The 13,630-nt window shown below is 40.5% G+C and overlaps 1 protein-coding gene and 1 long non-coding RNA gene across 2 annotated transcripts in view; one reads left to right on the forward strand and one right to left on the reverse strand.

The window, feature by feature from the left end:
• Positions 1 to 13,630, forward strand: part of LOC143784565 (uncharacterized) — a 53,674-nt gene that overhangs the window by 21,573 nt on the left and 18,471 nt on the right. Inside the window, exons 2-6 of the long non-coding RNA XR_013217815.1 lie at positions 164 to 245; positions 4,950 to 5,010; positions 7,826 to 7,986; positions 9,058 to 9,218; positions 9,390 to 9,499. This is a non-coding gene — a long non-coding RNA (uncharacterized LOC143784565). The remainder of the gene's footprint in view (positions 1 to 163; positions 246 to 4,949; positions 5,011 to 7,825; positions 7,987 to 9,057; positions 9,219 to 9,389; positions 9,500 to 13,630) is intronic.
• Positions 1 to 13,630, reverse strand: part of TNFAIP6 (TNF alpha induced protein 6) — a 32,858-nt gene that overhangs the window by 16,302 nt on the left and 2,926 nt on the right. The window contains exon 2 of the mRNA XM_077272985.1: positions 4,928 to 5,065. Coding sequence (XP_077129100.1) covers positions 4,928 to 5,065 — 138 coding nt within the window. The remainder of the gene's footprint in view (positions 1 to 4,927; positions 5,066 to 13,630) is intronic.

Consider the following 13,630-nt stretch of genomic DNA (forward strand, 5'->3'; position numbering starts at 1 on the left):
GGCTGAACTCAGATGGCAACTTCTGATCTTCATCAATTTTGTGGCCTAATGTAGACTTGTGACTAGACCAGATACATTTATTGTAAGTTATTTAGTTGTCTAGTGGAGAATTGCCTGGTAAAGTCTGAACACTTTTTGTTTATTTTATTTTATTTTTTTTTAGTTCTTGAAAGAACAGAACATGAAGTTACACTTCACAGGTTATCCTGTTATCATAGGGCGGAGGACTGTTCCGGTGACGTGCGGTATATAACAGCATTAATTCAATCACATTCGTGTTATTTATCAGTGCCAACGAATTATTGAATTATTAACTTTTTTTAGTTCATTAAAACAAGATGATTTCATGTTCTCTTCTTTTTTTTTTTTAACCAAGAAAAAGTAGCAGAGCAGAATAGATTTACAACACTAATGTATTCTGGGGGTCAGAGGATTATTTGCTGACCTCATATTAAGTCGTACACATTAGCTACAATAGTACACATTGCACTACTAGTCCGTACCCCTGTTGTAACAATGATGAAGCATCTATTTTTAAAACTCTTCTTTACGTTGTCCCTCAGTTATTCCTCATGGGAACGTATGGATAACTTTGTAGGTGTGTCCATTCCACACAGTCACACTGTCCAATCACTGCTGACTATTATCAAACTGCATTATGACACACCCAATTGACAAGTGGAATAGTAACACCCAGTTGTCAGTTTATCTGTCCAGGAGGAGTAACAGAGGAACATCACAAAGGAGGCCTCTTTAGTGTGATGTTTATCATACCTTTAGACTTTTTTTTTCACTTTTATAGTTTATTATTCCGTATGTTAAGTGTCGGTCATCCCTCTTGGACTAACGCTGTTGCTGAAAAGTTGCCCCATCCCCATTATCAATGTGTATACCAACACTTCACAAATATATATACCGTAGTAGCATTAGAAACTGCTGAAATACTTATTTCCAACTATTCTATTACCAGTGAATGTGGGGACTTTTATCAAGTGTGTAATTGACAAACTATAAAAAAGGAGAAACCCTTTAAAGAAAACTTTTCTTTATTACACATAGCTACTTAATCACATTAGTGTAATGCCCTAAAATAACTTTCCTAAGAATATTATCAAAAAGCATACATTTCTTACTTAGTAACCAAAGTTGTGTCCCTTCTAACAGGCCTAATTATCTGGTCTTTAAAAATAATTCAGCTAGAGGCCTGGTTGAAAGAATATGAAAGGACAGCTCCACCTTTGAGGAGAAGTAAGTTGTAAGTTTCCACACATAAAGAGAACATTGGTATGGAGGCTCTATACATGTAGCAAAAACAGGATTAAGACTCCACATGAAGAGAACAGTACTGGTAGGATCCATCAATGAAAAATAAAATAAAAGAGTAACAAGGCTCCACCCATGAAAATAGTAGAGCAGAGAGGCTGCACCCATGGAGAGAGAAGAGCCGATAGGCTCCATCCATGGATAGATCAGAGCAGAGAGGCTCAACCCATGGAGAGCGTAGAGCAGATAGGCTCCACCCATGAAAAGAGTAGAGCAGAGAGGTTGCACCCATGGAGAGAGAAGAGCCAAGAGGCACCACCCATGAAGGGAGTAGAGCAGATACACTCCACCCATGGATAAATCAGAGCAGAGAGGCTCAACCCATGGAGAGAGTAGAGCAGAGAAGCTCCACCCATGGAGAAAGCAGGGCAACGGCACTTCATCCATGAAGAAAACGGGAAAGGAAACAGGTAAGTGAAATTTCACCCAATAGTTGTAGAAAATGTCTTTTAATTCCAAGCTTAGTTGGAAGGATTATTGGTTAAACTAGACTAAGCAGTGTAGATAAATATAAATAATATGGTAGGCTCCACACCAAAAGAGAACATGAAAGGGCTGCTCCACCCATACAGAGAACAGGGTTGTAATTTTTCACCCATGAAGAGAACAAGATAGGGAATGGCTGAGATGGGAACCACCGCCCATGAAGAGAGCAGGGCAGGGAGTCTCCACCCATGAAGGGAACACGGCAGGGAGGCTCCACCCATGAAGAGAGCAGGGCAGGGAGGCTCCACCCATGAAGAGAGCAGGGCAGGGAAGCTCCACCCATGAAGAGAACAGGGCAGGGAGTCTCCACCCATGAAGAGGACACGGCAGGGAGGCTCCACCCATGAAGAGAGCAGGGCAGGGAAGCTCCACCCATGAAGGGAACAGGGCAGGGAGGCTCCACCCACGAAGAGAACAGGATATGGAGGCTTCACCCATGAAGGGAGCAGGGCAGGGAGGCTCCACACATAAAGAGAACAAATGAGAGTTGTAGAAATTGTCTCCCTGTCCTGAGCTTAAGTGGGAGGATGATTGGTTGATCTAGGTGAAGAAATGTAGATAAGTAAAAAGAATATGGAAATGTGCTTGGAGATTTGTTATGTTGGCAAGGGTGTTTTTGTGGTGGAATCAAACTTAAAGTCAAGGAAAGACGAACGCATAGCAATCAACTGTGTGATTAGTAGGAAAGTTTGCAGCACTTATTTTATTAATCCCCTACAGTGAATTAAAGTGTGGTTGACAGCTAGGACAAACAGTTGGAAATGAGAGAAAGGAGCCAGAGATTCTACTAATCATGGTACTGACATTTCCTCGCAGACAGTTGTGCTGGTGAAAACAAGCCATCATCAATTAAAGTCATAGCATTCAGTAAACAGGGACAGATTATAAAAGAGAAAGTGAACTTTTGGTTATTTTTTTATGTTTTAGGTCATTTAATTCTGAGCAGATCAATGGGGGTCCGAATCCTGAGACCCCCACTGATCGCTCAAAGGATGCTCAAGAACTGCACAGCTCAGGAGACAGGAGCACACAGCTTCTGCCTGACAACTTGCACACAGCAGAGTATGGACGCCCCTGGATGTACGAGCTCTCCAGCATCTGTGCACTTCTTTGGCATCTTTTGAGTGTGGGGTCTTCAGATCCGGACCCCCACTGGTCAGCTCAGAATTAGAAGGGCTGAAAAAAATTGTTAAAAGTTTAGTTACTCTTTAAGTTCTTTTATGTAATTATATTGTTTAATTTATGCCCAAGAACACCCCTTCCATCAAGGGAGCAGAGACTGATAGTGGTTCAACACAAAATAGATCTATCTGAACCATAGCAATCAGCAGATAAAGGGCCACAGTGCTGCAGGATGTGCAGCATTCCCTTTTTTTGCTTACATTTGATCTCCTGTATGGACAGTTTAGAAACACAGATACACCAAAAATTAATCAACAAAGGATTGTTATATCAGTAGATATATATCTGTTTATTCAAACCAAAATAGTGATGGTGTTCTGTGAGAAAGTAGTGACTAAACACTAAGATGGAGAACCAACCATAACAACTAAAGGCATGGACAGCCGAAAGAGTGTACCCACACAGGAGATCAGTATAAATATGATGTAGTACGCGAATTTATGACAGGAAAATTTATAAAAAAATCTCATATGAAAATATCACAATAGATATTGGTGACCCCAATATAGACAATGCCGACTATGTGCAAAAAATAGTGAAAACAATTAATAATTAAAACAATAAAAAATGCCAATTGTAAAAATATGTATATATATTATAATAGTGCAAAAGTAGATAAGTAGTGTATCTACTTTTGCACTATTATAATATATATACATATTTTTACAATTGGCATTTTTTATTGTTTTAATTATTAATTGTTTTCACTATTTTTTTGCACATAGTCGGCATTGTCTATATTGGGGTCACCAATATCTATTGTGATATTTTTATATGAGATTTTTTAATAAATTTTCCTGTCATAAATTCGCGTACTACATCATTTCATATTAAATAATTATATCTATTTTTATTGTGCCACTTTCACCTTAATAAAGGCTATTCATACTGATCTCCTGTGTGGGTACACTCTTTCGGCTGTCCATGCCTTTAGTTGTTGTGTATGGACAGTTGAATGGTGGATCCTGTGTTATCTATTGTATACAGAGGTGTTATCAGTCATTGTACAGGAGGAGGTGAGCTGTGACATCACCTATTGTGAATGGTGGATCCTGTGTACTGTATATAGAGGTGTTATCAGTCACTGTAGAGGAGGAGGAGGTGAGCTGTGACATCACCTATTGTGAATGGTGGATCCTGTGTTATCTACTGTACTTAGAAGTGTTACCTATAATCCTGTATCTGATGATAACGGAACTGCTGAAAACTCATCTCTACAGGACAGAAAGTGTGAGTCTAGTGGCTAGTTTGAAATTGCAAGATTTCTGATGTGAAAAAAAAGTTAATTCTTAACTATTTTTATGTAACTCATTCCATTTAATACAAATGGCACAGCAGTTCTGTTTCCCCTTAGTTGTAGAGCCCCCAAATATTACAGTTTTATGGACACAGGACTGTTCAGGCCACTTGATTACAAAACATACCTTTAGCCAATAAAACAATTATAATGTTGCCATTTTGACTTCAAAAAGCAATTTGAGCCCAAACCTCTCCCAAACTGTTCTCTACCTCCAGAGGAGCACGATGGCATTGATAATAGCTTCATATTTTCTGTTGTAACTGCAGCAAATATATCAAATTTATTCATTATGTATGTATCTGCAACCGATAAGTTACCTTTAGTATATATTTGTATATAGGGATCCTATGCAGCTCTATGTGTTTCCATGGTAACAGACTACAAACAAACCCTGTGTGTAGTCTGATCCTGGAGTTAAGTGCAGTTATTTCCTTTCTTCTGTCCCTTTTTTTTGCTAACCCACAGTAGGAGAGGAGAAAAATTATAAAAACACATAATACATTTTCTGCATATCATAAATTATGCTTTTTACTGAATGTTAAATCCTTTTGATGAGTAAGCCTCCTCTATTGTTTCCTTGCCATAGTTGTGTTATAATTGACATTTGGGATTTTAGTAATGTTCCCCAGCTCTTACCTATCTTCCTTGCTTCCTCCAGCTGATCGTATGTCGCAAGTTGACCCCCTTCGTATTCGCACACAGCTCTCGCCTCTCTGTAGGTGAGTTGGTATTTTCCATTTCTTGATTCTCGGTGATAGACTCCAGCTGCTTGTTCTGAGAAGCACAAGAAGTCATTATTACGGGATTGTTTAACTGTGTCTTTTCCAAGTTATTCATCCACCTCCAGCATCGCATATCATGTTCTGCAGTATATTACCGCCAAGAAACAGACAAAGCATTGATTTCACATACAGGAAGTTTTGGACAGCGGCCTGGGCACAAAACCAAACTTTTTAGGAATAAAACCATATTTTGTTGCATGCGATCCAGATCTCTGCTCCACGTATGACCTCCAGCATTGTTGTTCTAAAGTAACCAAAATGGTTAGTTCCTGTGGAGTCTAATCCATAACATAACTTTTACGCATCGACGTATCACAGAACAATTCGACATTCTTCAAAATTCTTTTGTTGAAGGCAGATATCTGGTTTAAATAAAACACAGTTAGGTTAAATCCCGACTGTCTTGTCAGGGGGTCGCCCTACAATGTTAGGCTCTATTTAGTTTTCTATAGTAAAGTCACGAACTGCTCAAGTTGTCTTTCATAAAATGTTTCTCCTTCAGAGGAGCATCTCAGGTCACCAGGAACATCTCAGGTCTGTCTGTCTAATTCATAGAAGCTTTATTGGCAGGACTCAATAGACATTAATTTTGCCAAAGCACATGTACAGTAGGGATTGTGACTGTGTGGATGATGGATGGGGCACATCTAGGGTGGGGACTATGGAAGTCCATTGCATATCATAGTTCTCTTTCTTACAGCCTATGGCCACGCGCACATACTGCGCTGCTCTCTCCCACGCTCTCACATACTGCGCTGCTATCTCGCCTGCTCTCACATACTGCGCTGCTCTGTCCCCTGTGCTCACATACTGCGCTGCTCTCCCCCACGCTCACATACTGCGCTGCTCTCCCCCATGCTCACATACTGTGCTGCTCTCTCTTCACCGCGCTCACGTACTGCGCTGCTCTCTTCCCCACGCTCACATACTGCGCTGCTCTCTCCCCCACGCTCACATACTGCGCTGCTCTCTCCCCCGCACTCACATACTGCGCTGCTCTCTCCCCCGCGCTCACATACTGCGCTGCTCTCTCCCCCACGCTCACATACTGCGCTGCTATCTCGCCTGCTCTCACATACTGCGCAGCTCTCGTCCTCACGCTCACATACTGCGCTGCTCTCTCTCCCCTGCGCTCACATACTGTGCTGCTCTCTTCACCGCGCTCACAAACTGCGCTGCTCTCTCCCCCGCGCTCACGTACTGCGCTGCTCTCTTCCCCACGCTCACATACTGCGCTGCTCTCTTCCCCACGCTCACATACTGCGCTGCTCTCTTCCCCACGCTCACATACTGCGCTGCTCTCTTCCCCACGCTCACATACTGCGCTGCTCTCTTCCCAGCGTTCCCTTCTTCCCCGAGCAGGACAAAAGCTGAAATCCGGGAAGAGATCTGCGAGTCTACTGAAGTGAGTGTCCCTCACTGCTGAGTATTTGATGCAGTGTAGAAGAAAGTGGGTCTCATCTCTCTATCTACCTTTTATTTGTCTATCTTGTATCTATCCATCTCTCTATCCAATATCTATTTATCTATCTAGTAACTAAAGGATACAGCAGCCTCTGTAAGCGCTAACATGTCTCCACACATTGAATATATGAAATCTGGATGCATTACTGCTATATGGAATATACTGATAAAATGAAGGTACAATTTGGCCAATTCATGAGAGCCCATCAGCCATAACAAGGCGATCTTTCTTTGATGGGACCCTAAACATTTTATTTATGAAACATCCCTCTCCAGACATAAGAGCTTATATGCAGTATATCCAGGGCAGATCGGATCAAGCACAAACAACAAACAAACAAAAACAACAACAGGCTTCATTCACAAATCAGTATTTTTTACACACAAGAAAAATGGGCCAAGTTTCATCGCTGATTTTCACCAGAGCATCATCAGCATTTGGTCTTATATTTATACATTTTCTTCATCTCCTCCTATGTCTATGAAAAACGGAACAATACATGGATGGCATCCAAGCACTATCTGATTTTGTCTTGTACCTATAAACTTGCATTGCCAATTTTGAAACAACACTTGAATCAATATCTGACTTGTCTCCGCGATTTTACGTGAAACGATTGCTCCTCGGAAAATTACAGATATATGATTGGCTCTATTTACCTTTATAGATACAAATGCAATAAGTGTAAAACACAGCACTAGTATGAGAAAAACTGACTCCTAACAGAAGCAAAACCCAAATGTGTTTCATTGTTTAATAAAAATGACCTGGAAGCATGATTTTCCAGGTCGGTACAATTACGGGAACACCAAACTTTTTTCATATACGGTACATGGTGAAAAAAAAAATCAGAATTTTGTAAAAAGCAAAAAATTGTTTTGTGTCACCATTTTCTGAGATCCTTAACATTTTTATTTTTCTGTTAATGAAGCTGTATGAAGGCTTGGTTTTTTTTAGCATCTAACTGGCAGTTTTATTGGTACCAATTTTGGATAGAAATGAAAACTTTTTCTATTGCATTTTGGGGATGGGAGAGAATTTAAAAAAAGGGCAATTCGGGTATTTGCATTTTTTTGGTTATGGAGATAAATAATTGTATATTTTAATCAAATTTTATCAGACACAGCAATATCAAATATCTTTATTTTGAAAATGTATTTTTTTAATTTTATTTTTTAATTCATGTATTGGTCCCTTTAGGGGATATGTATCTATTTGATCATTTGTTTTATATACTGCATTACCAATGTATTGTAATATACAGCGAAAATTATGGTCTCCTATTAGGTCCAGTCTTGCGCTTCAAAGGAGCACAAAGATGGCAGCTTTGGCAACCCATCAACACGGCAGCTATTGGAGCCAGCTCTGGTTGCTGCTGTTAGAGTTGGTTGGTGGTGATATAACACAGCTCCTGAGCGCCCCACATACTCCCGCACCTGATATGTGAGGTACATGTATATCACTTGTTGAGAAGGGGTTAATGCACGTAGATGAACTTTGTAAAATCTTATCCACATGCCTAGTAGTGTAATCCGTTGCAAAATCTGTGCAAATTCGGAGGAAAATTCAGCAGAAATTCCATCCCTCGTAGACTTTTCGGCATGTGTTCTAGCCTATAGATTGGTGTCCCATGCAAAAAAAACTCTCTTTATGAGGTGCACATGCCCTGATAAACATCAGGTATTGTCTTCATGGGATTACCCCTTCATCGTGGTTCATCTACACCTGCTATAATTCAGCGTGATTCTTCATCCAAAGTTGTAGGTCAATGAGAAAAACATAACGGAAAAACCCAAAACATCAATGGATAAGAGACAAAAGTTGTGTCATATTGGAGAATTCCTCAACGTGTGCAGCGATATTAAACATGTGGGATATTTGAGGCAGTGTGAGATGGCAGAGGATAGGGTCTCTTGGAGACTGAACTCTTACAAATTCCATTAGAAATGATTAAGAACAAATTGAAGACATAGCGGCAAACTTGGCAGCATGGGTACTGCTCCTTCCAGTGTTGGAGTTCATCTGCCGCTATGACACATTTCTACATTTTTGACAGATCAGGTCATATAGTCTAAGACATTATGAACACTAAGCTGCCAAATGTTTAGCTAACGTGTAATAATAAACCAGAGTTTAGAACTTAAAGTGGATCTGTCACCAGATTTCACAATACAAACGGCCTAAATTGTTAATAGCTGTCCTTTAACTGATGAGGCTGGTCTACCTAATGTGACAATCTATTTCAAAATGGTTGTATAATCCTTTGTCAAAGATTCAACTCAATCTCCATCCTCCTATCCTGACCCTCACTGACCCTCCTCCCTGCCGCTGAATATTCGCACACCTATCCTGATTGACAGCTCCTTAGCATCCATGCTCCTTGCTGAATTTCGGCCCACCTAGCCAGATTTTACGGCCCTCATTGTCCCTCCTTCCTGCAGCTGCATATCTGTCCAGATAGTCTAATTGACAGCTCCTCAGTGTTCCTCCTCCCTGTTTCTGAATCTCCATCCATCTAGACTGATTGACAGCTCCTCAGTGTCCCTCCTGCCCTCAACAGGGCAGACAAAGTACACCTGTGCCGGAGCCGCAGCCTGAAGACAAGAAGAGGACGTCATCGTATGAAGATGGGAGGCCCCAGACCGGACCGCGACGCCCATAAGACCGGGACCTCCCCTGGGTGAGTATAATCTAACCTCTTTTTCTCATCTTTCAGGATACATTTGGGCTTATCTACAGCATTACAGAATGCTGTAGATAAGCCCCTGATGCCGGTGGGCTTAGCTCACCTTCGATTTTGGGGGTGACAGGTTACCTTTAAGTACATTCATGTCTGAAAATCTCTCATCAGGGCAAAAGATATTGTGCAAAGAGGGGAGGAGGTGATCTGTGACATCATATATTGTGGATCCTTTGTTTTCTGCTACATCAGTGGGCTCATCTGTCAATGTATAGGAGGAGGTGAGCTGTGACATTATTCTGAATGGTGGATTTTGTGTTATTGTATATAAATAAGTTATCAGTCATTGTAGGAGGAGGTGAGCTGTGACATCACCTATTGTGAATGGTGGATCCTTTAATATCTGCTATATATACAGCTGTTACCTAAAAAACCTGATCTAAAAAATAGGTATTTTTGATGACCTATTCCCTTTAAATAGATTTACAGTCAATGAGCGTGGGGCATAAGGAGATATCTTTTGGCCAAATGCTCCAATCTGCTTCTAACTCCCCTCTATGAGGACACATCACATGGACGCTATGTAACAGTAGCTTTTGATCTTGTGGGGTCTCTCCCACTATGTATTAAATAGTTGGCCATTCATCAACATTTGTACAACAAAAGAAATGGTCGGGTGTGACGCTTCCTGCAAAATTAGTTGTTTTGGGTGCTGGGGGTGCTGGTATCAACCGAATTCTAAAATGAAAGGGGCTTCTTTAATGATGAGACCACCAGTGTAATAATTCCCTCTATAGCGCAGATCATACTGGGACATGTCCAGCTCCAGACTCAGAGACAGGAAACTTCTGGTATTATATGTAGCACATATTATATTCTCTGTGTCTCCCAGGCGGGAGGTTTTCTGAGGTCTAATAATTGCTTGCAATCTGTCAATCATAACTCCATGAGGAATGTCGTGTTTTCTTATGGATAAATTAGATCCATTATTATGAAATAAAACATAATGAGAGCTACCTTCTTCGACCGCACAGGGCATATTTTCCATATTAAAAGTTAATTTAGGTGATCGACAGCCATTTCCTCATGCAGTTAAGAGCAACTTGATGGGGAGGTTTGGGGGTCTACTCCACCACCCTAATCGCGCCAACAGAAATCTTATACTTTGGCTTATATGTCTGTTCTGTCTAACTTATGGCCAATGCATAATTCATTTTACATAGTCTGCGAATTGCAAAACATTGCTGACTTCTTAAGAAAAAAGTGTGGCGGTACCTTAAAGGGGTTGCCCACACAATTTATAAAAAAAAAAAAAGCAGAATAATAAAAATAAATTATTCCTATCTTATAATTCTCTCTCTGATCCTGTTCCATTACTGTCAAGGTCCCCCGCCGGTCTCTATAGATTCTGTTTTGGCTGAACAATAAGGGAGGACTGCAACTAAATCAGACTGGCTTGGTACATCCGGTTTAATGCCAATCACCATGTGACTGCTGCAGGCGATCACTAGTGATTAGTTACAGCGTTCCTATGCCGCTATGGCTGGAACATGAAATACAGAGATTGATGAGGTTGTTCTGGCAGAGGAGCCGTGGGGGATGTTAGCATGACTATACTTTATTTTGTAGAAATTTTAGAGCATTTTGGGTGTAAAAAAAATCAAGGTGGGCCACCCCTTTAATGCATTTCTCCTGTTCATGGGCAGCTGCTGGAATTGTAGTGTAAGATGTACAGTATTTACCTTAAGTACTGTATTACCAGACACAGATCATGGCTGAGAATGGCGGAGTTTTGGAGAAAAAAAGAAAAATACTTTTAAGGCCCATTCATTATTGCATTTGTGCCTTGTTTTGTCCAGTTTTTGCTGTTTTTCACCTTTTTCATTTACACCCTTGTTCTTTTACTGATGCTTTTTCATTTTATATGTGTTTACCAGTTTGTGTTTTTTTGTATGTTCGTCATTGTAACTGGGGTTCAGGTTTTCTGTCTGTTTCACGAATTTCGAATGCTTAAAGAGTTGCAAATGTTTTTTGTACAAACTTACTCCAGTCTTTTCCTTGGAGGGATTTTATGTACTACTGAATTTTTTGAGTACATTTTGTAAATTTTAGGCTTTTGGCATAAAAGTCCTGAAAAAGGTTAAAGACAAAAAATAAAGTGCATTTTTTATTTTGCGCAAAATTCATGAACCATGTGTGCCATTTTCGAAGCATTTGGGGGCAAAAAACGTCAACAAATGCAACAAGGAAAAAAGAAAGGGGATTTAAAAAAATAGTAATGATGATTGCTGTTTCAGAGAAAAGCTTGGAGATTTCTAATGATAGCGACTGGCTCTGATTGTTGCTGCTTGCTGTACGGGCAGCATCGTTTCTTTGACAGCTTCCCTTTAATTTCCATTGTTTGGATTTTTGGGACTGATTAAAGAACATAGGGGGCTTTGGCTTAGATCTGGCAGAATATGACCTATCCTGTTCGAACATCGTATTTTATTATTATAATTATCAGTAATATTGTATAGCTTGCCATAATGTCAATGTGTATATCTATATTGTAGGGGTTTCACTCACTGAGCCGCGGTTGAGATAGGCACAGGAAGCGGTTTCATTAAAATGTCCAGGCAAACACACTGGAGGTCTCCACACCTCCAGTCACAAACACTGAATTAGACACTCGGCCTCCATTTTATCTGCCATACCATGCCCCCAGGTGGGATATGTGAGCATTTAGTCCCACCCATCTCTTTGACCCAGTCCTTATATACCCTATTAACTCTCTCGGCACTTTACGTGCTGGAGAATGCTTTCCCGGGCTAACCTCACCAAAGCTACCAACCTCGACGATACATATCTCCCCTCAAGGACCTGTGTGGCAGCAATCTTTCTATATATGTATATGTATATATATATACAGTTATATGAAAAAGTTTGGGCACCCCTATTAATCTTAAGCTTAATCTTTTATAAAAATTGTTTTTTTTGCAACAGCTATTTCAGTTTCATATATCTAATAACTGTTGAACACAGTAATGTTTCTGCCTTGAAATTAGGTTTATTGTACTAACAGAAAATGTGCAATCTGCATTCAAACAAAATTTGACAGGTGCATAAGTATGGGCATCTCACCAGAAAAGCGCCATTAATATTTAGTAGATCCTCCTTTTGCAAAAGTAACAGCCTCTAGTCGCTTCCTGTAGCTTTTAATGAGTTCCTGGATGAAGGTATTTTTGACCATTCCTCTTTACAAAACAATTCCAGTTCAGTTAAGTTTGATGGTCGCCGAGCATGGACAGCCCTCTTCAAATGATCCCACAGATGTTCAATGATATTCAGGTCTGGGGACTGGGATGGCCATTCCAGAACAGTGTAATTGTTCCTCTGCATGAATGCCTGAGTAGATTTGGAGCGGTGTTTTGGATCATTGTCTTGCTGAAAGATCCATCCCCTGCATAACTTCAACTTTGTCACTGATTCATGAACATTATTGTCAAGAATCTGCTGATACTGAGAGGAATCCTTTCGTCCCTCAACTTTAACAAGACTCCCGGTGCCGGCATTGGCCACACAGCCCCAAAGCATGATGGAACCTCCACCAAATTTTACTGTGGGCAGCAAGTGTTTTTCTTGGAATGCTGTGTTTTTTTTGCCGCCATGCATAACGCCTTTTTGTATGACCAAACAACTCAATCTTGGTTTCATCAGTCCACAGGACCTTCTTCCAAAAAGAAATTGGCTCCAAATGTGCTTTTGCATACCTCAGCCGACTCTGTTTGTGGCGTGCTCGCAGAAACGGCTTCTTTCGCATCACTCTCCCATACAGCTTCTCCTTGTGCAAAGTGCGTTGTATAGTTGACCGATGCACAGTGACACCATCTGCAGCAAGTTGATGCTGCAGCTCTCTGGAGGTGGTCTGAGGATTGTCCTTGACTGATCTCACCATTCTTCTCTGCTTTTCTGATGTTTTTCTTGGCCTGCCACTTCTGGCCTTAACAAGAACTGTACCTGTGTTCTTCCATTTCCTTACTATGTTCCTCACAGTGGAAATTGACAGGTTAAATCTCTGAGACAGCTCTTTGTATCCTTCCCTTGAATAACTGTGTTCAATAATCTTTGTTTTCAGATCATTTGACAGTTGTTTTGAGGAGCCCATGATGCCACTCTTCAGAGGAGATTCAAACAGGAGAACAACTTGCAATTGGCCACTCTAAGTAGCTTTTCTCATGATTGCACACACCTAGCTATGAAGTTCACAGCTCAATGAGGTTACAAAACCAAAAAAAGTGCTTTAGTAAGTCAGTAAAAAGTAGGTAGGAGTATTTAAAACAAGAAAATTATAAGGGTGCCCATACTTATGCACCTGTCAAATTTTGTTTGAATGCAGATTGCACATTTTCTGTTAGTAGAATAAACCTAAT

Source organism: Ranitomeya variabilis, chromosome 7 (genome assembly GCF_051348905.1).
Source record: "Ranitomeya variabilis isolate aRanVar5 chromosome 7, aRanVar5.hap1, whole genome shotgun sequence".
Lineage (NCBI taxonomy): Eukaryota > Metazoa > Chordata > Amphibia > Anura > Dendrobatidae > Ranitomeya > Ranitomeya variabilis.